The sequence below is a fragment of the Lonchura striata genome, chromosome 1A (assembly GCF_050655825.1).
Source record: "Lonchura striata isolate lonStrDom1 chromosome 1A, ASM5065582v1, whole genome shotgun sequence".
NCBI lineage: Eukaryota > Metazoa > Chordata > Aves > Passeriformes > Estrildidae > Lonchura > Lonchura striata.
Window position 1 is genome coordinate 43,472,483 of NC_140741.1, and position 26,404 is coordinate 43,498,886.

The 26,404-nt window shown below is 41.6% G+C and overlaps 1 protein-coding gene across 3 annotated transcripts in view; it reads right to left on the reverse strand.

Annotated features, from left to right (window-relative positions):
* The window catches only part of SLC38A1 (solute carrier family 38 member 1), a 42,239-nt gene that overhangs the window by 11,170 nt on the left and 4,665 nt on the right, over positions 1 to 26,404 (reverse strand). For all 3 annotated transcript variants that reach the window (XR_013340016.2, XM_077783486.2, XM_085569664.1), the window contains exons 2-12: positions 21,969 to 22,181; positions 14,163 to 14,238; positions 13,477 to 13,592; positions 8,858 to 8,931; positions 7,140 to 7,232; positions 6,745 to 6,826; positions 5,518 to 5,600; positions 4,565 to 4,623; positions 3,735 to 3,854; positions 1,463 to 1,542; positions 198 to 298 (exon numbers count right to left, since the gene is read on the reverse strand). Coding sequence is in view for 2 of the 3 variants with exons in the window: in XM_077783486.2 (XP_077639612.1) it covers positions 198 to 298; positions 1,463 to 1,542; positions 3,735 to 3,854; positions 4,565 to 4,623; positions 5,518 to 5,600; positions 6,745 to 6,826; positions 7,140 to 7,232; positions 8,858 to 8,931; positions 13,477 to 13,592; positions 14,163 to 14,238; positions 21,969 to 22,087 (1,003 nt within the window). In the remaining variant the exon portion in view is untranslated. The remainder of the gene's footprint in view (positions 1 to 197; positions 299 to 1,462; positions 1,543 to 3,734; positions 3,855 to 4,564; positions 4,624 to 5,517; positions 5,601 to 6,744; positions 6,827 to 7,139; positions 7,233 to 8,857; positions 8,932 to 13,476; positions 13,593 to 14,162; positions 14,239 to 21,968; positions 22,182 to 26,404) is intronic.

Sequence of the window (26,404 nt, forward strand, 5' to 3'; positions counted from 1 at the left end):
ATACTTTCACTTGTGCTTTTCATCCACAAGGGAAAAGGAGGAAAGGATTTATACCTTCAATATGAGAACTACAAGGAAAAATATTTGGAAAAGTATTTTAATATAAGTGGATGGGACTTTGCTTTCCAGCTGGGATACACTATTGATTTTACATGTATCCCCTTTCTACTCTGATCAGTAAAGAACCGCATACTTACCGTAGAAAGTCAAATAGCCAAATATGGCAGTCATAAAGTACATCAGAAACATGGCAAAAAATGAGATATTTGAAACCAACTGCATTTTTTTCTGTGAACGGCTGGAGAAAGAACAAGAAAAGAACACATAAGAATGACTGGGCTGGATTTTTCCATAGCTGTTTCAAAATGTATTAGGTGTTTGCATAAGCATAGTAATTCTGGGGAGACTCATGAATGCATTTTCATTTAAAACAGAAAATCACTGACAGCTGCAGAAGGAAGAAACGGACTGGAGAAAAGGACCCTTCTTGGGGCTTAAATGAAAAAACAGTGAGTGTGACCTGTGGGTCTGCTCTATGTCCGTATCTGCTAAAACAGTGAAGCCATGTGGAGAGAGGATGACCCTGAAACACTTTGGTAATGAAATTAAAAGGTCAAAATGAAGGAAGCATAAAATTATACAGAGAGAAAAGAAACCTCAAAATGTTCTGAATGACTGCAGAGAAATATTTGTGTCCCCATGGGGAGAAAATACTGGATTTATGCTGACCTGTAAAATAGGTTAAGCATAAACATTTAATCTTTAGATATTTATTCTGAAATATTCACACTCCAGTACCTAATCTCAGACTTTTAAATCGACACAAGGTTGCCCTAATAGGTACCTGGGAACCTGGTCAAGTCACTTGAAATTTAAAAGACCCAGGAAGTGTCTGAGGGCAGTCATGGGTCTGACTGACCCTGACCTCTCCCCTGGGGCTTCCCCATGGCCCAGGACCCCATTACAGCTGCCCAGGGCTGTCAGCAGTGTCACAGCAGGGCTGGTTTCCAGCTCCCCACAGCCCATCCCTGCTGGAGGTGTTAGTGAGACAGCAGCACTAACAAAGAACAAAGGTCTTTTAGTACCAGTAAGGCTGAAAGCACTTTTATTTTCCTGGTACTGCAACAGACTTTTAGTTGCACTAATGCTGTGGAACAAACACTGTTAGCAGAACAGACGCCTCTCCTATGCCAAATATCAACCAGCAGAACTTGGCTCTCCCCAGGCTGCTGTGCACTTCCAGGGAAAACTCCCAAGTATTGCATTATTCTCCATCTCCCTTGTCCCTGCCTCAGGGCCACAGCACACCTGGGAGGCCAGATTTCCTAGCTGGCAGCCACACTTGTTGGGTGTTACGAAGGCACACCTCTGAGTGGCACAAATGATTCAGAGCACCTCTGTGCTAACATTTTCCATGTAAAATGGTTCAAAACAATAAACTATCAAAAAAAAAAGGGCTTACTCTTTAAGTTCGCTGTAAATCGGGAGGACTGATGGGTGGCACACAAACGCAAAAGCAATGGTGGGCAAAGCGTACACGGTCTGTTCAGAGAGAATTTCAGAAAATAAGTTAAGAAGTAGTATTTCCCCCAGTGGTCTGAAGAAATGTTCCATGTTCAACTACCTCAGCTCCAAGCTCGCTGGACTCTTCAACCGAATATTGAGAGCCTTTCTGAGAAGTAAGAAGACCTGTCAATTAGCATGTGTTTAATGAAATGTGGAAATCAGCGCGTTTCAACAGGAGGACAAAGTCTTGCATTGGCGGCGTAAGCACAGCACTGACTGTGCTCGCAGAGCACAGAGCTGGATGCCACGCTGCTGCTGGCTTTGCCCCCTGGCATGGCTCTGCCTGCCCAGCTACTGCCACCGTTACTAGCACAGTGTCACACGTGAAAGGGAAGTGTGGTGGGTCACCGCTACGCTACCCTGCCTTGGCATGGAGAGGGGTGCGCACTTGTGGTGCTAAGGCTGAAGTCCTGAAGAGGAAGCCCGTATCCAGACTGTAAGAAAAGAGAACAGGAATGCAGAACTTACAAAGAAATGAATATTTCAAGGTACCAGACTGAATCCCTTAATTTCTCAGGCCAACAAAAGGACTAGGAGGGCTGTTGAGGGAGCATGCTTCTTCTTGGGAAAAGAGAAAGACCATGATGTCACCAGAAAGCGCAGGAGACCTCCAAGTGGGACCTCAGCCCCTTCTCCACTAAGAATTCAGGTGGGTTTCAGTCCTCAGCCAAACTTCAAAAATGGTATCAGTGCTCAGGCACTTCCATTCTCCTGAGGGAACAGGTATGAGCAGAGGTCACAGGAAATTATAGATCCTCCCCTAAGGACAACATGAGTCTATTCTACATTCAGCTCTCTCCTGCCCTCTGAGATCTGCTTGTGCTGGTCACAGGCATCCCCTTCCCACACAAGACATCCTATGGTGCACCCCAGGCCTGACAGGTTCAGTAAATGTGCTGGCTGCTCTCTGGAGGTCCTTCCTTGCCCAGGCCTTTACCACCTCTCCCTCACTCACAGCACAGTACTGTTGTGGTGTCTCCATCTGTAGGGATATTCAGAAGTTGCCTGGACACAGTGCTGGGTGGCTCTGCCTCAGCACAGGGGTTTGACCAGGCGAACTCCAGTCTCTGCCACCCTCGGATATCCTTCTGTTCTGTGAAACTGTCCTGTCTCTCCTCTCACACATTGAAGTTGTTAAAATGACTGGCAAATTGTTGGCCCTGAGGGCAAGCCTCTGGAGTTCAGCTCCGGTGTGCTAATTCAGATGGACCGATCCTTCTGAGGTGCCTCCATTGGATCTGAGGCAAAGGCTGACACTCACTGCAGAAGAAGACTACCTTTCAATGCTTTCTGCAATATATCTACACCTAAGCTGCTATGGCACAACAAATTAACTAATTCTTGGTCCATCATGATGATCTGGGGTGATGGTTACCCCCAGCCAAAGAAAAGTGCTTCACTTGGCTTCTTCAACTGAAGCTGGTGGGTTAAATTTTTAAAAAAATACTTTTTGCACACCTCTGTTATAAATGTTCATTCCCTATGAAAGTGACTAAGGCCCTGACGACCACGACCTGATGGATAAAGTGCTGTTTCACTGTGAGCACTGCATCTCAGCACAGCTGACAGGAGCCATCCTCCTGCTCTCACAGTTAGAGACTGCTGCCCTGTCACATTCTCTTAGACCAACTTTTTCTGCAGCTGTGTGGTGATGGAGGGAAGCATCCAGCTAAAAGGCAACCAAATTTTTGCTGGATTATCTTTCAACCATATCCTTTTCACAATCCAGTTCACCGCATGGCTACAGAAACATGTACCCTACTACAAAGAAGTGGTTTGTGTGCAGAAGGACAGAGGTTATGGGCTTTGGATGCTGATGTGGCCTATTCAGCCTCTATTGAGAAACAGCCTAAAGGCACAGTTGCAGCATGGATAGTAAGCAGCAGTGAAAATGAAAAATTTCCTGAAGAGAGCAGTTATTGTCCAGTGGTAGCTTGGGCTCATAGCCTTAACACATCTACTAGCAGGGCAGGACTAGACTGCAAGGAGACACATTTACCATGGCATCTCTGCAAGACTGGGCAAGGAGACCAGTGTGCATTAACCACTGGATCACAAGTGGAACCATGGAGAATCAGGCCCTTTGTGGTGCTGATCAGAACAAGAATATGGAGTGTAGGTGCATATATTATGTGAATTAAAAGTAAGTATTATAAAAATAAACATACCTTGGAATTAAAGATAACATACTTTGGCTTACACGTATGTTCTGAGCTATTTGATAGGATATATGATGTTGCATTTAGCCCTTGTCCATCACAGGGAATTTGAAACTTCTTGTAAATAACCTAGAATAAAAGCAGAAGATAGCTAATTGCTAAAATAATAATGAAAAGCAAATCAGAATTAAAATATCAGCGGAATTGTGGGCATCCTGGTCTGTATCAGCAATAGTGTGGCCAGCAGGACTGGAGAAGTGCTCATTAACCTGTACTCAGCACTGGTGAGGCTTTCCCTTGAGTGCTGTTTCCAGTTCTGGGCCCCTCACTACAACAAGGACATTGAGGTGCTGCAGCATATCCAGAGAAGGGGAACACAGCTGGTAAAGGGCCTAGAGCGAGTCGTAAGAGGAGCTGCTGAGGAAGCTGGGAGGTTTAGCCTGGAGAAAAAGAGGCTGAGAAGGGACCTTATTACTCTCTACAACTGCCTGATAGGAGGCTGTAGCCAGGTGGAGCTCAGCCTCTTCTTCCAGGTAACAAGTGACAGAATGAGAGGAAATGACCTTAAGTTGCACCAAGAGACATTCAAATTGGACATTAAGAATTTTTTTTTAATGGAAACTGTTGTAAAGCACTGGAAAGACTACCCAGGGAACTGGTGGAGTCACTATCCCTAGAAGTGTTCAAAAACACAAAAGTAGATGTTTCACTTGAGCACAGTTTAAGGATAAACAAGATGCTCAGCTGACAGCTGGACTCTTCCAGTCTCTTCATCGCCGACACCTTAACAATTCTGATTCCAAGTGATTCATCCAACAAAGAAAGCAAGCTCAACTTACCACTACCAGGAAAAATACCATGCAGCTTAATGAAAATCCACTGGTATAGCCAAGGTATCCTGAAAGAAATTAAGAGAAAGTCTCATACAGAATAATTTGATTAGTCTTATCTTAGTTTTTACTGCTTTTTGCTTCTTCATGTAAAGTTCAAATGCATTAAACATTTAATATGTAATGTGAACTTTGGGGCAGGACAAAAGCATGTCCTGCTGGTGTGGGTCAAGTCTCCTAGCTTCTCAACAAGCCTAAGCCTTGCTCTGACCTGTTGTGACTTCCTCAGGATCACCTTTACCACAGTTTAACCAACTTTACTTTTAAAAGAGGATGTTATAATTGAAAAAATCCTGAAAGTGTGCAATTGCAATCTGAATGTGACCCAGGTTCCCTGAGTCATGTCAGCTGAGTTTGGGTTTTTGTCTCAAAAAGGAAGACTCAAAATGGACTTTGGTGCCAAATGTTGTTACCAGCATGGTTTTTAAAAAAATACACTGTGTACCTACTGTCATTGCAGCTGGATTCAAACACATCTGAAAATGCAATTCTCTGTACATATCTTATTTCAAGGTCCAATGCTTCCAATGAGTCTTATCAGTAAAAATTTTCATGCGGATAGAAAAGTAACATTTTTTGTAATTTCACCATTTGTGAACTTCTTTTTATAGGCTGCACATAAAATTGAATTACCTTATGAAATGAAGACCCTCTTAACTATAATTAGTAAAATGAATTTCCACAATTGTATGGATAAAGCTGGTTTTTACTGAGCTCGGTCACTGATAATTTAGGTCTACTTGTTTCAAAATGCTCAGAACAAAGATTATTTCTGGATCAGGGAGGCTGCTTAGATAACCAGGAGAGCGTATTTTTCTTGTAGTTGAATTGTCAGTTTGGCCATCAGTGGCACAATATCTGAGTTTCTCTTTTTTATTCTCATGATGGCATTTTCATCTTACCTAAGTTCTTCAGGAGACATAAAGGGAGGATTATACAAAACGTCACTGTGACAACAAGAATCCGCCCATCCACGTACCATTCCCTGTATAAAACAAAAAAAAAACCATACCATGAGCACATCCTAAACATTTTCTGGTTTTCCTCACTCAGTCATCCTCTTTGATTGCTATACTTAAAAAACTACCTTTGGTCTCCTTACCCTACAAGTCCCTACAAAAGGAGAGAAAGGATCACATCTTGGCTTTGCAGACTCATTAGGTATCCATGGCACTGCTCTGACTCGGGTAGGGAAGATTTCCAGAGTCACCAAAGTATTACCCTACCATGGAGATCAGTGCATGGGTCTGAGAGGCACAACCACCACCTCTGTAGCCTGATACAAGCCACCCTGCCATGATGATGAAAGATCACGCAATGCGCCACAGAGCACAGTGGGGCTGGGGGGCCACCACGAGTCATTTGCCAAACCACCCAAGCACATGACCACAGCAGCAAGCCAGGCTCCAGCAGGCTGCCATGCACTAGCTAGCCCAAGTTTGCATCTCCTCTACCAAAGTGCTTTACATCCTACTGTAAAGAAAGAAAGAGGAGAAGGGGCATTGTTAGTGATGTTCAGTATGACCTACTTCCATTGCTTGGTGCAGTATAGCAGGAGAGCCTAAGAATGGAATCTCTATGACCTTCTCCTACACTGCAGCACACCATATAATCCAGTGCAAAGGGTATTTACTGGTATAAAAAAATGCCACCCCTCTACTAAAGTAGCTGGTAAATGCCAAAGAGAGATAAGGGGCACAAATCTTATTTAGATAAATATTCTGCGGTGGTCATATGCTAGTAGCAAAGAATTTCACTCTGTGGACATTGTTTCAGGGGCAAAATCATGTAAGTGTTTGAGAACTCAGGGAAACACATCTTTAACTTGCATTGTTCCCAATATTTCAAGTGTTGCCTAACACTGTAAAATATTGGATTCTATGATTATAACAAAATTCTTCATGAAAAGCTTGTGTGCAAAAAGGGCAACTAAAGTTTCATTTCCTATCCATCTTCTCCTTCCAAAATTTGTCTTGTCTTTTATTAACCCCCTGAGATATTCCTGTGAAAATCTACTTTGACAAACCTAAAGGGTATCCAGTACTTCAGGGCTTTTGTAAACATATGCTTAAACTTTACTGTACAATGTTAAATTCTACAGTCTAAGCACCAGAACTAATTCAACTTACGAAAATGTTTCTTCTTCTCCCATTAGAAACTTTATGGCAGAAGGCAGCTCATTTTTGACTATGAAGAGATAGCTCAACATTGCTGGAGGAAGAAGAAGCAAATTTTAGAAAATGGGTAAAATAGTTTGTGGAACAAGTACCGAGAAGCATCCTTAACCTCTTCCCACATCAGTGGCTGATGATAGAAGACTGCAAACTATGACTGAGTGTAAATTACTGATCACTCAGTAATGCAGTATTTTTAAAGGGCTGCATGCAAAATGATAGCCACAACTATACTGAGGAGCATGAAGGTCCCTAGATGTCATGGAGAGAAGGAACCCGACTTGTTTGCAGCTGTAAAATTATTGAGATATTTCTGAGCTTTATTTTTCAATATTCGTTATTTCCTTTACCTCCAACATTCTGAAGAGATGTAGATCCAAAGACAATCATTTTCCCTGGGGTACCAAAGATCTGCTCACCAAGCTTTTCATACACCATGCAGCCTGCATGAGAAGAAGAGGAGAAAGGTTATAAACACACTACTGAAAGCTGTTGAATCAAAGCATTTACAATTCCTTTTCAGCCAAGCACCTACCTATGCAGCCAAACCTGCCATTTGCAAGTAAATAGGGAGCGCTCTTGTAATTTCTAGGTCTGAAACTTATGTAGGTATATTTTCCTGACTTCTAGAAATGTTATTGTTGCTACCAGTCACTTCTCAAATGGAAGCTCTTAATGAGAATATTACATGCCTTTAATGAGTCTGTCTACACTGTGAGTGACATGTTAAGTTCTGGTATCCTCTCCCAGCATATTAAGTTTTGCACCTGCAATGAGAGTAATGTAGAAAGGCTCCTCTTGCGAAAAAGCCCAGCACAGCAGGATCCACAAGTCAGGCCTGGACACACACTACTGCCATTCTGCAGTTCTTGCCTTGACTGAATGATCAAATGAGGAGAGCCACTGGTTTAAAGGATCATTTATGGCTTCTAATGACAAAGCCTCAAATTGTGAATTCTCAGTGTCATACGATTTTGGTAAAGCAAGGCAAAGGTGTAAAATATAACTAAAATTTCTTTTTAAGTATCTGTCAAGCTTGTGAAACTCCTCTGTTAATTGGTTTTTGTTTATGTTAAACGTTTGTTTGTTTGTTTTATTTGGCTGTGATGTAGGCTGATAAAAAGAGTGAGCATTGTGAAGATGGTGAGATACACAGGAACAGAAATAGTGCAGATGTTATACTGGGCCGATGATTTTTAAAATGTATCCCATTACCTGGTTTTCTCTATATTACCTTACAGCTGACATTCTGCTTTAAAGTTTGTGTAAAAAGTAAGTTTGAGCTTAAATGTACCAGCAACACAGAAAACAGGACTTAGATTTTGAGAATAATGGGGCACAAATGTATCCAAATTGAGGAAGCTGTACCTAGTTGAAATAGGCAGTTGCTGACATTATACATACTACACAGCAATCATGTGTGTCCAAATTGCATATTTAAATATTACAGTATTCTTATGCACAGATTATTTTTAAAATATGGCTTTAAACATTGTTAACAAGGAAAGAGGCTCTTGGACTTCAGAACACAGTGTCATTTGACATAATACTGTAGGCAACTTCTAATTTCTGTGTTTAGATAGTGTATCTGTGTTACAGTTACACTTCTCTCTGGGAAGGAACTGTTCCCTTTTATTTTATTCTAAGGAAACTCCACCACAAAGATTATCAGGAGTTTCACAATAACCACTAAAGACAAACTGCATTTCCAGGTAAGCTTCAATATAGGCAAAAATTCCTTATATTTCATTTGCAATTTGATTTGTAATGCAAAGAAACTATATGAGCTGTTTCTTCTAGATCACTGAAGATAACATTTCTGGGCAGCAGAATTCATTCTTTGTCATAAATATTTCTCTTTACAGTGATGTTGTTCTCCATTGCCATGCCATAAATTCTTCAAATTCTTGTTAATTCTAGGCTTCTGACCCCAAGTATGTCAGGCCTTCCTATTGTGTCAGCAAAGTGATAGAAATTCCCCATCTTACACAAAGCATCTGGCCTCATTTGAACACTTGTCACCTCTTGATTTTTACATTCTACTGAATGGTGTAACATATTAAATTACCTGTTTCCTTTGAACACACCAACAGGAGATGTATTGAGTAAATAGACAGCAGCGTGACCGAAACCAAAAGCAGTCTAAAAAAGAATGGAAAATAAAGTTTACCATATGAGATGAGGTCTGACAGTGCAATATTTCCTGTCAGGTCATGTTCCTATTGACTCTGAGATAACTTTTTATTGTCCTGACAATGAAATAAGCACGTCCTGGTTGCAGTTCCACCATGGAGGTAGAAAACTGCATGTAGAGGGATACAATCAAATAAGACTTAGCAAGAGCTGCAGAGTTACACCTCCCCATATTGAAAAAAGCAAGAATAAAGATGTTTTATCAGAGAGGAATGAAGATTTATCACAGCCCAGACAAGCCAGATATGTCACTCAAAATCCATTCTAAGGCTTTCTTTTTTTCTGGAAGCAGAGTGAAAATTTAAAGGAGAGTCCTTTATTTAAGGACTTCCATAACAAATGGAAGCATCTTTTCCCAGGACATGTTTCATACACTACCAAAGCGGTGCCCAAATGGCTTTTTATGTGTCTCACAGTGCCTGAGGAGGAAGATATAGGGAGTTAAGTCTTGACTGGCTTCCCTTGGGAATAAAGGCAGCAATCAAAGGCTTATGCTTTGTCCAGGTACAGATTCATGTTCCCTTACTGTTGTCAGTCCTGGCCTGACATGATCCATAATTTAACTTTACTCAGGAGAATTGTGGGAAGTAATGACCAAACTGTTTGTGTAGGGAACTTCCCAGCACAAATGATAATTACTCAGCGCCAGGGGCCAAGTGCATAAAAGCACATTTTCTCATTGCTCAATGTCTTTAATCCAAGCGCCATGTGTGCCTTCCCGTCCAACACTCTGACACACAAAGACCTGATGATGTTTTCATGATGTGTGCGAAGAGCATTCAGACAATTTGTTGGCAATTCCTCCCTTCATTATGACAACAACCCTCCAGACACCAAGAAAAACACGGCTAAAATTCAAGAGAAAACAAACTGCTGCCATAGATAGACAGCAACACATCTTTCTCACAGGATACATAGAAAGAACATAATGGGAAGCCTCCTTCCCCCACTTTTTTATTAGTTTAGACTGGAACTACTTTTGTGCCAAATAACTACTTTCGTGCGACTGATTTCGTGGGGCCAGAGGAGCAGTGAGAAACATAAAGAGGTGATAGGAGGAACTGTTCTTTCGCCAGCAAAGAATGATGGCTGACAATAACAACACACTCTTTGTACAGCCCTGAGGGTGTTTCTCCTTGAGAAGGTGGAGAAGGAAAGCAGACTGCACTAGCTGAGGTCACTCTGGTCCATTTTTTATGGCTTTGCTAAGCCCTGCTCCTGCCTGTGCTCCCTGCCGAGCCGTTCCGCCCGTCTGCTGCAGACACAGCGCTCGGCCCCAGTGCTCAGCTGCTGGGGCTGACTCACTCCCAGCCCCAAATGGCTACAGCTCTGCATGCCAGCATCCAGTCTGTCTTCATATTAAAAGCTTCTGTTTTTCAGGCACTGAGCTCATGGAGCCTTTGCAGTGGTAAAAATAACACTCCCAAGCAGCCAGGTATTTATCTGATCTGTTGTCCTTAGCTCCCCATAGGGTTCCTACAGACACTTGGCATTTTCATTAGCACTGTATGAAAAACTTGTTTGTGCTAGGACTGTGGTATGGATAGGAATATTTGTGCCAGAACCACCCCTTGGAAAGGAATGAAAATGTCCATGCCACCGGATTTGCACAAATTCAAAACAGAAGCAGGGCAGCTTGCACTGCAGTCCCAAAAGCACTCCTCTACTTTTTATTTTGTCTGCTTTCAAAGAAGTGCTGGTAACTACGGAAGCCAACAGCAGATACAAAAGTTACCTTCCCCCAAAAGAATAAACAGTTTAGGCTAGGGGACTGATACAGTGTTGGGAAGAACAAAGTGCTTCTGTGATGCTTTCTGCTGTCTTCTTTTAGATGCCACATTTACCAGGTAAACTGAAACCTGTGCTGTCTTTCCTCTCTGCGAAGTCCCAGGCTTTGGGGCCAGAAGACCTGTGAGGCTTTTATGCAGTCACAAGAATTATTTCACTGAGCAGTTCTGAATCCTCAGAAGGTGCAGAGGATGGAAGAGCACCGAATTTGTTCTCATACAGCCTCCCTGCAGGCTGGTCTGCCAGCCTGCCCTAAAACACTGTGGGAGTTACACTGCGGCTTCCTGGTCCCTTCCAGACACACCCAGCAGAAGTGGCTGCAATGTGAAACTTCAGCTGTAGTCTCATACTGTTCCCAGTCTAACAAGCCCCTCTGCCTCAGCAAGGTGTTTCAGATCATGTGCAGTGCTGGGTTAAGTGCAGGCTGAAAACACCTTGTGCTTGGCCAGCCCATATTTCTCTGCAACATGATCCATACACTTTGGTCCTGGCTCTCCAGGATGAAACCACAAGCAACAACTGTTCCTGCCATCCCCAGGTAGTCCAGTTTATCTCTAGCTTTCCAAAATTTTTCTGTTATCTTTCTACAGCCAAGTTTTCTCTCCTTTTGCATACTGGACGTTATGCTCTCTTTTAGTCTAGGCAGTAGTTATCAGTAACACTGGGATTAAGTTCCTCTGAGTTCCCACCACCAGTAATTTTGCCTAGAAAATATAATGCTTTGTTATGGCACTGTTAAGCAAATAAGATGTGTCATTGCCATGTTTATTTTGCACATCTTTTTCTTAGGATATAGGATCTGAATTGATCCACATGTTCATGGCGGTACACACTTCACACTGAAGGAGCCCAAAAATTCTGAGTGGAAATCAGGTTGGGTCTGTTTTGTCAGTGCTGAAAATGCTCCTTTAATTTTTCTGCATCTGCAGAATTTTCAGCAATGGTGCATGCCAATACTGGATACACCAACCTAGAACCTTTCCAGAACTGTGCTACTCAAAGACAGTGAATTCAAGAACTTTCTCATGTGCAAAAAGCAGTGAAGTATTGTTAGGACTCTAATCATGTACAAAGAAGAATTGATCTGCCTGTGACAGCGACAGCAGAACTATACACTTATGGAAAAAGTGAACTGAATTAGTGTGTAAGAAAAAAATCCATCACTAACGGACTAGGTTTAATGCTGAGATTATGGCATGGGAACAGAGCATTTAAAGCAGTTCAACTTTCAAGCATGACAACAGACACCACACTAGGATCCTGCATCTCCAGGGTTCAAAGAGGGAAGCTCTAAGCCTGCTCAGGTAGGTCCTGCTCACTTACTTCCTTTGATTTCAGCTGGCTGCTCTATCTCAAGGCAAACAGATCTAAAGGCTAATCATTAAGCTAACAAAAAATACTATCCACTTTTAAATACATACAGTTAATTCTATGGAAAACAATGCTGTTATTTACTGAATGAGATCTCCACATTCATGTTTGGCAGTTTCTTGTACAATGTGTTGGCACAGATCTACACACTCGCTACTCTTGAGTCACCAACATACCTTGCTAGAAGTTTCTCTGGTGTTCAGGTCACCTGTCTGACCTATGTCACTTAAAAGAAACTGCATTTTTACATCTGCTAACGAAAGATGTAAACTACAGTTCAGCCTAGCTGGACAATAAACAGGAGTTCTATGCTCTTAAAGTAAATGGATTAACTCCTTTGATTACTCCTAGATTTTACCCAGCCACAGCAAACTCTAAGTTAGCAGCATGGATCTAGCTATCCTGGCACAAAACTCCAGAGCAGATGGCTATATGTACCACTTTGGCCATCTACTCTGCTTTATACAGGGCTCAGATGATGTATTTCCCAAAATCCTGAGAAATGACAAAAGTTCTGTATTTTTAGATTTGACATTCAAGAAATTAGAAATTTAGAGCAATCTGTAAATTCAATAACTATGTTGAATTGTTCTCAAATATTGTAAATTATTGTATTTCTTCCCTCAATGAACATTTATCATTCAAATCTGCATACAATTCTCAACTGATTTCTTAACAATCACTTTTCAAAATGAAATGTCTCATACTGAGATCCAGAACACCGTCTTAGTAATTCAATGGCACTGTTTCATTTTTAAACTATTAAATTCTCTTTTATAAAAAGCCTTTTTCTTTTTTTTTTTTTTTAGCCCACCTCAGTTCTCTTCTATACTAAAATCTTGGCTATACTGGCTATATTTGTTTGCTTTCCAGGATTCTCATTAAAGAAACTGTGGGAGTGAGATGAAAATATTGTATGCAATATATAAAGGAAATAAATATTCTTGGTTTAAAAAAGTGTTTATTGCACCATGCTTTGAAGAAAGCTCTGGAGATCCTGTGACGCAAGTAAGAACTAGGTACTAACTCACTGCAACTATTACCATTGAATATTTTTGATGTCTATGTAGCTTGCAGAGCACAGGAAAAACCCCTGTCTAGGTCTGTAGTAAATAACATGGACTTAATTTTCTCTAGCACTACAAGCAGTGTTTTCTTCTGCAAAAACATTTGACTGAAAAAAGATGTCTGAAACTTGTAGCTAATATTTTCAAGCTTGAATGCTGTACTTGATTACACATGGACTATAAATCCCTCCACTTGCTGGCAGTGCATGCATTCTTTAAACACAGTGAAATTCCATGGAGATCAGCTGCTCACCACATGAATACTTACAGAAAAAGGAGAATTCCTGTGTTGGCCAAGGCAAAAGCAAGACCCAAAATCCCACTGCCCATAATTGCATTGCTAAGGTTGAAGACAGACATTCCCAGTGAAGTAGTTCCTGGGATCTGGAGAAATAAAGACAGATGTGTCAGCAACAGGTTGGAACAGAACAGGGACATGCACTTCTGCTTCAAATCCCATGTTCTGTGATGCATCAGATGTAAGTAGCTACTGCTATGAAAACAATTTAATAAAAGTTATTTGAAAAAGGAGAAAGTGTAGCTGAACTCTGTCACAGCTACGCTGCTCGCTGCCCAATAGGTTTTGTAAACTGACCCAAATGGTACAGGCAACACACAGCTCATACTGCACTCTCAGTTTTAAACCCCATCTTCCACTACACCTGAGAAACATCCTGGATGTGTAATTTAAATACAGTAAAGCCATAAGGAAACACTACAACTTCCTGCCCAACAGGGGCCAGAGGGATTCCCTTGCCTCAACCCAGCCAATATTCTTAGGAATTTTGTTTTGGGGTTTTTATTTAAGTGCTGATCCCAGGCAGCTCCTACTGGAAATTGAATTCAGTTACAGTTGTGTGTGCCCAGCACTTCTGAAGACAATGTCTAAAGGCCTTTCTCATACACAACATGCAGTTCATTTTGACAGAGAACAGAGCAGTGAGAGAGACTTACATATTCATCGCATTTTTTCTTCTCAAGGTGGCTGTTTGTGAGACTTCTTCTGCTTTCTCGATCCGAAATAAACTTGCTGAAAGAAGTCAGAGGATTTATTTCCAGCAAGTGCTTAGAAAATATGAACACAAGGTCCTGTGAAGCAAGTACAAGAAACCAAACAGAATTCCTCTTCCCCTCCCTATCAAACTCAAGACTCCTGGGCATCAGCTCAATTACTTCCTGCCTTGCCAGGCTGGAAGGTCCCAGGCACAGGGCCCACCAGGCAGTGGTGATGACCCCTCCACAGAAGAGGAAGGCATAACAGCATCCTGTATAAAATCAAGCAGTTACAAGTCCTAAGTGGGGAACTTGGGACTGCAGCTGCCACTAGCCAGATACAACTCCCTGTCCTCTGCATCCTCCAAGGATTATGAGAAAGGCTTATATTCTTTTACACGATTTTTGAGTTGAGATTATGATTGTGTACTGATACAACAAACCACAGATTAAGATCTGACCCTATCTGCTGAGGATCCAGTTGACTAGAAACTGTAAGTCAAATTGTACTCTAAATTCTATATCATGCTACTTACAGATTGTACTGCATTGATTCTGCTTGTTGAAAATCCCGTACAATTCTAATCATAAATTCTGTGCTACACTAATCATAATACCCTGATAAAAAATAAACCTTTAATTGTAACTATGAATTACTGCCATCATCATTCTGCCTAGAATCCCTAAAAGATTTCCACTGTCCCCTCACTGTCAGGTGGCACTACAAAACCCTACATTGCCACTGAAACCTTAAGTTGCCTGTCCTGATTAGGGCAAATTTAGGAGAAAACCTCCAAAGGGGTGCCTCTAGAAAGCAAACTCAAGTGGACCATCCCTCAACTGGTTCAGGAAAAGACTTCCTTGGAGGAAAGTAGAAAAAACTGTTTATTTAATCCACAAAGTATTCATCAGCACAGAAAATGAACAATACTAAACAATAAAATCTCTTGCCAATCTGAAGAGAGAACAAAGCCCTTTTCACGGGTTGTAGCTCAGCTAACTCAGTCCGTTAAAAATCCTTCTGGTCCTGGAAATGTTCCAGCCCAGACCTGGCCCAGTGGGCCACATGTGTGACCTGCTGGTGTTCTTCTAGGTGTTCAGTCCAGAGCAGGTTTAAACAGCTTCAAGAAAAAGAAAAACCACAGTCTGGGGAACTTCTTTGCCTCAGCTAGCTAAAAATTAACTTAAAGGAAAGGAGAGCTCTCTCTCGCCGTCCATCTGCAGACAACACAGTCCAGGAGAAGGATGCAGGGGAGCAAGTGCAGTGTTTGATAACAGACTCCATGCTTCTTCTCTCCCCTACCTTTGCGCTCAGAACCACTCTTGAAGATAAAAAACTTATTTCTGGGCTAAAGAGACAAATGGGGATACAAGCATCATAAAGTCACCCCAGGACACTGCCACACAGGGTTGGTATGGCTGGAGTTAAAAGGAGGAAGATGTCACACACATGCCAGTGCTGGTTGGACAATGCTGAAGCAGGCAACCTGTTCTGCCAGTATGCTGTTCTGGGCTACTGGATTTTCCTGTAAGTGTCTTTCAAAACTCAACACTGAATTAATCATACTGCAAAATGAAACACTTCTGTGCAGGGGAACATAGAAAAAACAGCTTTTCTTTCTCTTTACCCTTTACTTGTTCTGTGTCCTTGATGTATCCACATTTAGGAGCTTACTATCCCTCTGTGGCAGTGTTGGCATCCTTGAGATTTACGACATTTGATTTGGATGAGACATTATTTTCTCACAGATCTTCTCTTCAGCAAACATGTTAGTTTGTATAAAGCATTCTTTCAGCTTTTCATCTTTTGAAGGTTTATGCACAATTAAGTCCCTGGCATCTTTGCTAATCCACAGATGGTTCTTAGTCTGCACTGGCTCAGCCATGGTACATGTCACATACCTAACCAGGGGCTGTCACCAGGTGTCAGAGCCCATTTTAGCTGTAGCTACATTAAGCTGGCTCTTCTTAAATTGAAGCAGACAAACAACACTGAACACAAACAGCAGCACTGCTGGTCCTTTCCCACAGTGAGAAACATCTACTGGCCAGGCATGTATAGTTCAAACTGTGACTCAAAGCTTTGCATCATCTCAGTACATCCAGCAGTATTCAGGCTGGTAATAAATCCATGAACTTGTAAAGATGAAATTTGAGCAAACTTCCCTACTGCCCCAGTTGTGGCCTAATTACTAGTGATATGTATGCCAGCACAGCTTCCAAGGCTATGCCAAAATCATGCAGCTATAATACTGCTGACTTAGCTTCCACAGCTGACACACTGGGCCTTGTGTATTTAACATTTTGTGTTTATGCTTTAAATCCAGGCATAGATGGCAAAATGTAAGTAGTATTTTAGCTGGGTTTTTTGCAATTTTGACTCCTGCCCATTGGTCTGCTTTGATTTCCTTTTTATCAATAAAAAAGAACTATAGGCTTCTGTATTTTTTAAATACTAACTTCGGCAACTAATTTGATGCAAAATATAGACGTGATATCAGATTTACCAGCTCTAACACAGTTAAAATAGATGGCTGAACCTCCTCCACCATTTCATGAAGTGAAAAGCAACCACTTTTAAGATAGACTGATATGAAATTAACTTTCCAAAGTTCACCTTGTAGGTATTTCACCCTTATGGAATAAAATCTCAACCTGATTTAGAGCATGTGCTTTTTCTCTTTCATGTCTGTTTAAATCCCATCTCTTGAACACAGGCAGCAGAGTGTGAATGGCTTGAAAAAGACATTTCACCTCTCTCTCGAAACACCCTGCAGGCAATTTGTACAGGCAGGAGCACAGAGAAAAGTTTTGTCTCTTTTGGATTTGTAACTGCTGCTGGGAACATCTGCAGACTTTGCCTTCTTCTGTCATTTATGGAGATCATGTGTCATTTCATATTTTTGTCAAGAGTTATGACAGGAGTCATGCTCCCCCCAGTTCTGCTCATCCCCCTGCAGCCAGTTCCCCCTTAATAATTACAAAAATAACAAATTCGTGCGCACTATTATTACTGCCTTCTGGTATTAAACTTCCATAAAAATTATTGTTAAAAAAATAATACAACACTTGAATAACATTGTTTGAATATAAAAGTGACCATGAGACTTTCCATCAGAATACTTCTGACAAAATAAACAGCTTCTGCAAAGCTGGTATCTTCCACAGCCAACAACCATGTTATTTCTTTCTGGATGTGACTTTGAGAGAACTAGTCGGATTTGATAAATTATCCAAAGTACTTTCTTCTGAGTTAGTTCTAGAGTAAAAATTGAGTTGGCTTGTTGTCCAGCTGGACTCCTCATCCACCCCGTGTTTCCCACATCACACTGCACTTTTCTCCACTTATGCTGTGTGATGTGTACAGGAGGGAAAACTCAGACATGGGAATGAGGTCACTGGGACCCCAAACCATGAGGTACATAGCACTGAGCCCAGCTTTCCTGTGGGGGATGTCTCAGCCCTGTCTCCCAGCCCCAGCATGGCTTGCCCAGGCAGCTCAGCAGCCGTGCAGTACAGGGAGATGTGGGCTCTGCCTGTGCTGCATTTGCTGTTGCAGGCAACTTAACCTGCAAGTCCAGAGCAGAGGTCTGCCTTGGGACAATGCTTGGTGCAACCATACCTGATGAAATGAAATAAAATTTAAAAAAAAAAAAAAAAAGAAAAAAAAAAGAAAAAAAAAAGTAGGGTGGAAGGTAGTCCAATGAATTCAGCAGACACAAATTTTATCAAGATATTGCTTTTTATAATTTTTTTTTTTTATTTCAGGGTGGTTTTTTTCCCTTAGAGCATATGAAAGGAAACATATGTTGGAGTACTGGAATCTCTAGTTAAAACTGTGCCATGCATCTGCTCTGCTTGATAGACGTGCTTAGAAAACAAGCCATTCATTGTCACAGAATGTTGTATTTTTGACCTTTATGAATATGACACAAAGTAAGTGAAACGCCTGTTTACACCAGCCTCTCCCAGCCCTCCCAAAGATCAGAGGCCAGCTGTGAGAGGTGCTGTGGCAATGCACTGTAGGACTGTCTGTGCCATCAAAGCCTTGAGACTCCCTGACAAGCATGAAATCCATTCGCACTGATTGTTGTCTTCATTTCAAATGCTCTACCCATCACTGAAAGACATAACCTGTTCCTATATATTTCTGCTTTCCTGTTGTGTATCCTGTATCATAGCTGAGTATGCACACACTATACAAAACTTTTCAGATACATTAATTAAATATCCTGGCCAAGATACAATGAGCTCATCCTTGTAATGCATGAAGCCTCACAGCTGGCCTGGAAAGACTATCGTAATCTAATTAATTTCCTGGTTTGATTTAGTGCAAAGTAGAAACTTAGCCTTATTGATAAAGTGGTTTAAAAAGGATGATGTTTAACTATGGTTTCCAAATTTAATTTATTTAAGGACTTCAGTGAGAAATGTTTGATTAAGGTGATACCCCCAAGCTAACCACTTCAGCTAAGCAGAGTTAGCCAAAAACCATTTAGCCATCTCAGATACGTTTAAACACAATTAAATTAAAATGGTATTTTACAATGCCTTAAACATTTGTTAGGGAAAGTTAGTTTTGCCAAGATGACAGAACTTTATCCTTAGGCAGCTTCTTAAACTGCAGGCTAACTTGAGCAGTGGCAAAGACTTCGAGGGCAGGCATGAACAAGAAATGCAGAGAAAAGCTTGATCTGACTTACACTATGAAACTTGGACCAGATCTTAGCATACCTACTAACAACCTTGTTAACTGAACAAGGGGTGATGATAATTTACTAGCAGCTGTAAACCAAGATAGGCATTCAGACATCAGCTTCCTGAGAGCTATATTATAGTTATAGTTAAGGAGTAAGTTATCTAAACACTGATTTACAATTACGTGCAGAGATGGCAAAGTTTTATAGCCAGGAGACATAGTTAAAAGTCACAAAATCCACGTCTGGGTTTCATGCAAATCTCTAAACTGACATTTTCAGAAGATATTCCCATTCAACATCTGCATACAAAGAAAAACCCCTCTTAGTGCAGCCTCTTCAAATCAACATCCCCTTCCTACATATATTTAGGACCAGAAAAGGCTGGAAAGCCAAAGGAACACAAAGGATTCTTTTCCAAGATCAAGAAATATTTGGAGTTTACAGCCAGCTTTGGAATCAGCTTGTGCCTGGTGTACTACCTCCAAAAGACCCTCAAAATGTTGCTCTATGCTGAGCTTGAAATACTATGTCCTGAGAGAAAAAAAAAATTAAATAAAACACAGAGTGCACAATCAAATAGGTTGAAACAAGAAAAAATTAAGTTGGTTGAAAATTACAGATCTAATCTAAAGCTCAAGTGAAATCAACAGAAAAAGTCCCACTGATTATGAAGGACTGAGCACTTTACAAGGCCTCGTATCACATGCCAGGCTGCACAAAATGTGTTGTTCACCAAGCCTGTTAACCTCTTACTCCATGGAAAAAAAGGTGTTTGCCAAAATAGTTATAGGAAGGGACTAACTACATCCCTTCAGGATGCACGAGTGCAGAGCAGGATATACCTGCTGCTCATCACACTAGGGTGGCATGGAAGTGCTTGCATAGGGCAGCAGCTGTGGGTGGCTCAGAGACAGCCTCAGACTCAGGGTATGCTGGCAGGGCTGCACTGGTGCCAACATGCTGCTGCACTGGAGCCAACATGCTGCTGCACTGGAAGCTGTCATCAGTGTGAGCTGCCTTGAAACTCTTGGTTTGGACATGGCGGGGAACATGAACAAACTGGGATATACAGGGCAAAATAGTCATGCATGGGATGCAAGTAGCTGTCCCATGAGTGCCTGGGCAGAGGGCTAAGAGAACCATAACAGGCTCTATCCTATAGCCAAATGACAGATCCTTCTTCCGCAGAGGAAGGAAGTTCTCCAGAAAGGAACAGAAAATTGTGAAATATGTTAACCTGCCCTAAGAGCCAGAACAGTAATCAGAAATTCTGCCTCTGAGTTCCTGTTTCCTCACTTCACTTTTCTTCTCCCTTTTGCAGGCAGTCTGGATCCAAGCCAGATCTCGCCACGCTTACTATGCCCTAACTCCACAGAGCACATTGTGACCACAGAAGACCAGGCACACACAGCACGCTCCTTCCCCACCCTCCATAAACATCCATTGACAATGAAGCACCAGCAGGGTTTTTCCCCATAACAGTTACTGATGGCATCAGCAAGTGCTGGGGAGGCACAACCAGCCCAGTATAGCCACTCCTTGTCTCAAGGATATAAATCCTCAACAGCCTCCAGGGAATGAATTTACCACTGTCAGCCCCTAAGCTCCTCTCCTTGCAACATGAACCAGCAGGAAAGCAAGCAGGTTCATACTGGAACTGTTTTGTTTTGGCAAAGTTGGAGGGTTTTTAGTCTTTCTCTTGCCTTTTTTTTTTTTTTTTCAGAAGTGGTTTGTGTTTCATTTTGGCACTTTCCATTGAAGTCGTTGCATCAGAAAATTCCTGACCAGCTCTAATCTTCATCAGCGCAGCTGCGCTGCGGTCACAGCACCGCCTGCCCTGCTGGTGACAGCCCAGGGCTGGCGGTGGGGACAGGCTGGCACTCTCCTGCCCCCACCCCCGCCACCAGCCAAGCCCCCTGCTCTGTCCCACGGTACACCTGGCTGGTTTTATTACTTGAATGGTGTGGACCATGCTGGGTGCTTATTCCCACACCTGGCACCAAGATCTTTGTCCACCCATGCAGTTGCGAGTCTCACAACTGACCCTAATGTCACCTGGGAAAAAACAGCTCTGAATTTTGTTTGAACACTAGAAAGTGAGTTTCTCACGTAGCTTAAGAGGATGCTGCCAACAGGAAGAAAAGGCAAGAGAAGACGATTTTAAAGATCATAAAATAGGTGGTGGCAGCCCCACAGAAGGGAGGGAACGGTGTGCTGGCACAGGCTTCCCATGCAGGCACTGACTGGCACTATGCTCCACCTTGGTTTGCAATATTTGAACAGGAAGTTTGATCAAAACAGAGCTTCCTATTTTACAGCTCACAAAATACAAACAGGGTCTGTCAGCAGGTCTTTGCTGTAAAGCACCTGTTGGAGGCTGGCAGGAAGGGCTGGATAACTTCTCTCTGGAGAAAAGCTGCTCTTCAGAAATGACCATAAGCTTCTAAAAAAAGCCAACAGCCTAATAATTGTATTGATAACTATTGTAACTAATAATTTCCACCAATATTTTTTTAACCTTGATCTGAGTTAGGTGCAAGACACTGTTTTACCATCTTCTTGCCACCTCTGCCTCAAGGGAGCAAACCGCTGCCCAGTTCATCTTGTCAAATGCAAATACAGACTGGAACTCCAATTGCTGCCAACCACACCAGCTGTAACTCCCCAGAAGCTTGGATACATGGAGGTGGCCAGACAAGTTAAAACTGTCATATCAGAGATTAAAAGTAAACCAAAAGACTTCCCCAGAATTATACCATTGTATTGTTATAAGTTCTTTGCTGTGTAGAAGCAGACATCTAAAAATTTTGGCTTTTTGCTGCATTATATGTTTATGAATTTCATTAGACTAATTTGAAAGATTCAAAATGATTAATAAATTGCTACTGTTTGCTTTATCTGCTATTGCAGCCTATGCCCAACAGATGCTATATATGAAATTCAAATTACATCTTCAAATGGAGCATGACTTGGTAATGAATAATTCAAGCTATCTACTGAAAATTAGAATGCTGTTTTTAAACAGTGTGTTTCTTAGCAGAGGCAATGTCAGTGGAAAAATACTCACCTATTTAGCTGGCCATTTTCCACCTCTGTGAAATCATTTGAATCATTGCTGATGTTATCATCTTCAGGGACAGTCATATTCTGCAATTCAGTCAATTCTAATCCAGCTTTGAAAGGCATGCTGGGTGAGGAGCTGTGCCTATCCAAGTGGTTCTTCAAATACTAGTGTTTGGTTGGTATCTCGTGAATAAACTGCAGCCACAGTGTCAGCAACCTAAATAAAACAAAAGGAAAAAATCCAAGATGTATACCACCAACAGCAGGCAGTATCACCAGGAGAAACCAGTGAAACCTGCACAGGAGAGACATCCATACCAACCACTTTTGTCCTGTTAGATGGACATCAGGTTATTATCTAAATGCACTGCAGAACAGTAGTAACCTTGTATGTTTTAATGAGATCAACCTCACAAACCTTATAAATTTACCCTGTCCTGCAATCAATTGCTGAAGAAAGTATTTTTTTTTTAAACTTGTGAGCAAACCCAGCTTGTTTGTTTCAGGAAAAAATATTAACCTCAAATTAAGGAATAAAAATTATTTGCTTGTCCAAGTCCCTATTCAATATCTGGTGTTTGTCTTCTGTATGCTCTCTATTCTTACTTAAGAATATAAAATACATGTCCATGTTGATGCTAAGTGGGATAGAAAGAGGGATAGATTTATCCCAGTACGCTGTCCTACTAATACATTTATTCCAACCTGTTAAGAATTTTTGGGAAAGCACAGGTGCAGTAGATGCTTTAAGTTTTTGGATGGTTAAACTTGTTATGAACAAGGAGAGAAACAGAAAAAACATAAATCCCTAAGCTCATGTGTCACAGAAGGAAAGAGCAACGTATACCTTGTGTCAAGCAGTTATTATTCAGAGACCAGGTGATCTCTCCTCTGATAGATGTGTTCCATAAAAGCACAGAGAAGAACACCAAAGGCAGATCAGAGAAGTCTGCTGCAGTGACACACTTCCTCATCAGCAATGCAAATCAACTGAAAGACCAATATTTTCCGGAGTCCAACCACTCTCGGCTGAGCTACAACTCCAGCATGGTAGTGAGGCAACAGTATGTTACTCACAAACAAGCTCCTGCACCACAACTCTCTCAATTCCCCTTTTGTGAATGAATTTTCTGCAGTATTGCCAAACAACTATTCAGCCTAGGGTACATGGTGAACCATAAGATACCAGATTAATTTGGGGATATTTTTAAATTCTCAGGGCTACCTCAAAGCCATCAAACTGCATGCAGCCAAAGAAGCATGGGTATCCCCAGGCTCTTGCAGGGCGAGACAGGAGGATGTAGTTCACTTGTTCAGTTATGACATCTGCCTGTTTCAAATTAAGTTTACAGAAGCCAGTACTTCTGTTTTACACCACATCCCCACCGCACAGAAGATAGCTTTGCAAATGAGCAGTTTTTTCCCTGTAGATACTTTCTCAGAAATGCCATTTTCAATTCCTCAAGAGCCCACCGTGTCCAAAGTGCAGGTGCCAGGTCTAAAGGCTACCCTCGAGGCTAACAGAAGGATCCCTTCTCTTCAATGGAAGGAGCAGCCAAGCGTGTGATTATAGTGGCAAACACAGCCTGTGCAAGGGTAGAGTTTGGGGTGCGTGAGCTGGGTACTTCTCAACTCCTCTGCAAAAGAGATTTCCACTACAGATACCAGAAGAAAATTGCTCAGGTATTAAAATGTTGGCACAATAAAATATTAAAAAAAAATTGATTTAGGCTGCTGATAAAAAAATGCAGACTGGCAAGCAGAGGGTGGTTTTAGCATTCTGGAACATCTTCCCAGAGGCTGCAGGGATAAAATGGTCTACCTATTTTGGAAGAGAAGCACAATCTTTTTATAAAAGGATAAAGCCACAGGAGACGGTGACTGCTGAGGTGATAAGGACCAAGCCCACTGAATTCTGAAGTTTCTTGTGACCATGTATTCCTAAAATAAACTATTTCTTAAAAGACCCGGCAACCTCTGTACCAGGATCTGTGTCCCCTGGCGCTTTAAAACCTGTGTAAAGGTTCAGCTGAGATTCAACAGCGAAGCTTTTCCTTTGGGCACCATTTTGCATCCTGATGCCCAGGAGGATTTTCAGAACTGCCTTGACATTGCCTGTTCTTAATAAATTCCCCATTAAGTGTTTCAAAAGCAGGTGCTGAAATTAGCAGCAGTGTGAGGTAAGCAGCGCACTGGAGAGCCGGCTGCAAGCTCGCTGACGTGTGGCTCCAGCTTCACCCTCTGCCCCTCTGTCCCTCTGTCACTGAAACACTACAGCACCACACTGGCAGGAACACAGCTCCCTGCTTCATTCCCAAGGAATCTTTGCAGCAGAAAAATGACAAGCTTTGTCTGTTCAACCAAAACCCTGCTTCTACAGAAAACTAATTGAATGAAGCCTCTTCACAAGGTCATGTAGTGATACGATATAGGGGAATGGCTTTAAACTGAAAGAGGACAGGTTTAAGTTAGATATTAGGAAGAAACTCTTCACTGTGAGGGTGCTGCAGCACTGGAACAGCTTGCCCAGAGAAGCTGTGGATGCCCCATCTCTGGAGCTGTTCAAGGTCAGGTTGGATAAGGCTTTGTACAACCTGGTGTAGTGGAATGTATCCTTGTCCATGGCAGAGGAGCAAGATGATCTTGAAGGTCTTTTCCAACCCAAACCCTTCTATGATTCTATAAGACAGAGCAAAATCTTAGAGCAAGCTGAAGCACCAGCAACCATTCCAGCAGATTTCATGTTTCAGATGGATGAGTTGCTCCTGAAGCATCATGACAGCAAGCACATCTCTGAATATGGGTCACTTTCTTGCTAGGGTAAGTGATTTATTAAAAAAAACACCAAAACAAAATTCTGAAACAAACAAAAAAATATTGAATGACATAATACATAGCACTTCCAAGTATGAGAAAACCTGATCTCAGTGTCAAAACATGAGGTGGGTGAGGAGAGAGTGGTGGGGCTGCGAACTGAAGTTTTCACTGTCATGGCATGAATTCATCACAAATCTCGGGCAAAGTAAAACCAACATGTCCTCTGCATCTCCACCTATAAAATTAAGATGATAATAGTGATACTAACACTCAGTTTGTGAGGTGCCCAAAGATTCAAAGGTTGATACAAGTGTGATACCTGGAATAAAACACTATGCAAATCACAAAATTTTTGCAATGATAACTTTACCATAGAGATATACAGAGAAAACCCCTTTGTCACTGCTAATTACTCTAGGCACTCTCCACAATCAATGGACTATATGTGTTCACATGAATTTCATCCCCAAATCACCTACTCTAAACTTCAAATTCACCCATGTGACAAATCCCAGAGTCTAAAAAAAAAAAAATCTAAAATCCCAAAATCTAAAATCCCCATTACAGATAATTCATGTCAACTAGCTTAATTCCCTACAAATCAAGTGTCCACTCCAAGCCTGTCACTTGGCCTTTACAGCAGAGCCTGGTGCTGCTGGAGGACAACCTGTCTGATCCATGGGAGGGGTCTGCAGTCACACTGAGCTGTTCCCTAAAATTACAATAGCTTTGCTCCCAAAAGGAGATTCAACGCTGGGATACCTGAGCAAGTTGCTACCTCAGGTGTATGTGCCATTAGTGCTTTGAGAAAAAAAACCCCAAAATTGCTTCAACTAATAAAAATTCACCGTATGTTGATACTGAGCTATATTGGAAGCAGCAGGGTAACATTTGTACTTTTATGGCCTTTTCATTCAAGAAATGTCTTAGAAGAAATGCAAATAAAAATGCTGTGTTGGCAAGAGTTCTTAGGCTGAGCTTTATTCCTAATTCACATTAAAAGACAGTAAATAATCACGTGAATAATGAATGCAGAAATTCCAATCACCTCAGTCATTGTGCCTACTACTCTTGTCTTACTACTCAGCCTTAAACCTCTCAAAGGAAAACTTCCAGAGGCTCATCATCAAACCTCTCTTTCCAGACACACACTTAGGAAATCACAAAGGACAAATCAGAATTTTGTTCTTGCTTCAGATTTTTCTACTTAGATGGACAAGCACTCCTTCTTGAAGAAGGCGTCACCCCAAGAGCAAATCAGCAAAGAGCTAATGACTCTTCAAAATGAAGCTCAAGGATCAGTGTTTGGTAGCTGATCCAGCTCCTCTATTTAGCAGAAAAAGCATTGCTCTGGCCTAGCAGCTTAGCTTTTTCTTTAAACATCCCATGATATGTCTTATAAAAGCCATTACAGATAATTTATTTGTTGTGTGCTCCTTGCAGAATATGAGAAAGATTACAACTGGTCACAACTTCAGGAGGACTGTGAGATGACACAAGAAGATTATTATTTTCAAGGACACTGAGACCTTCACATGCCATTAAAACATATTGCAAGAACTGTAGTAATTTTTTTCTGTTGACTTGTGAAACATAAAAAAAAAAAAATCCCCACAACTCCAG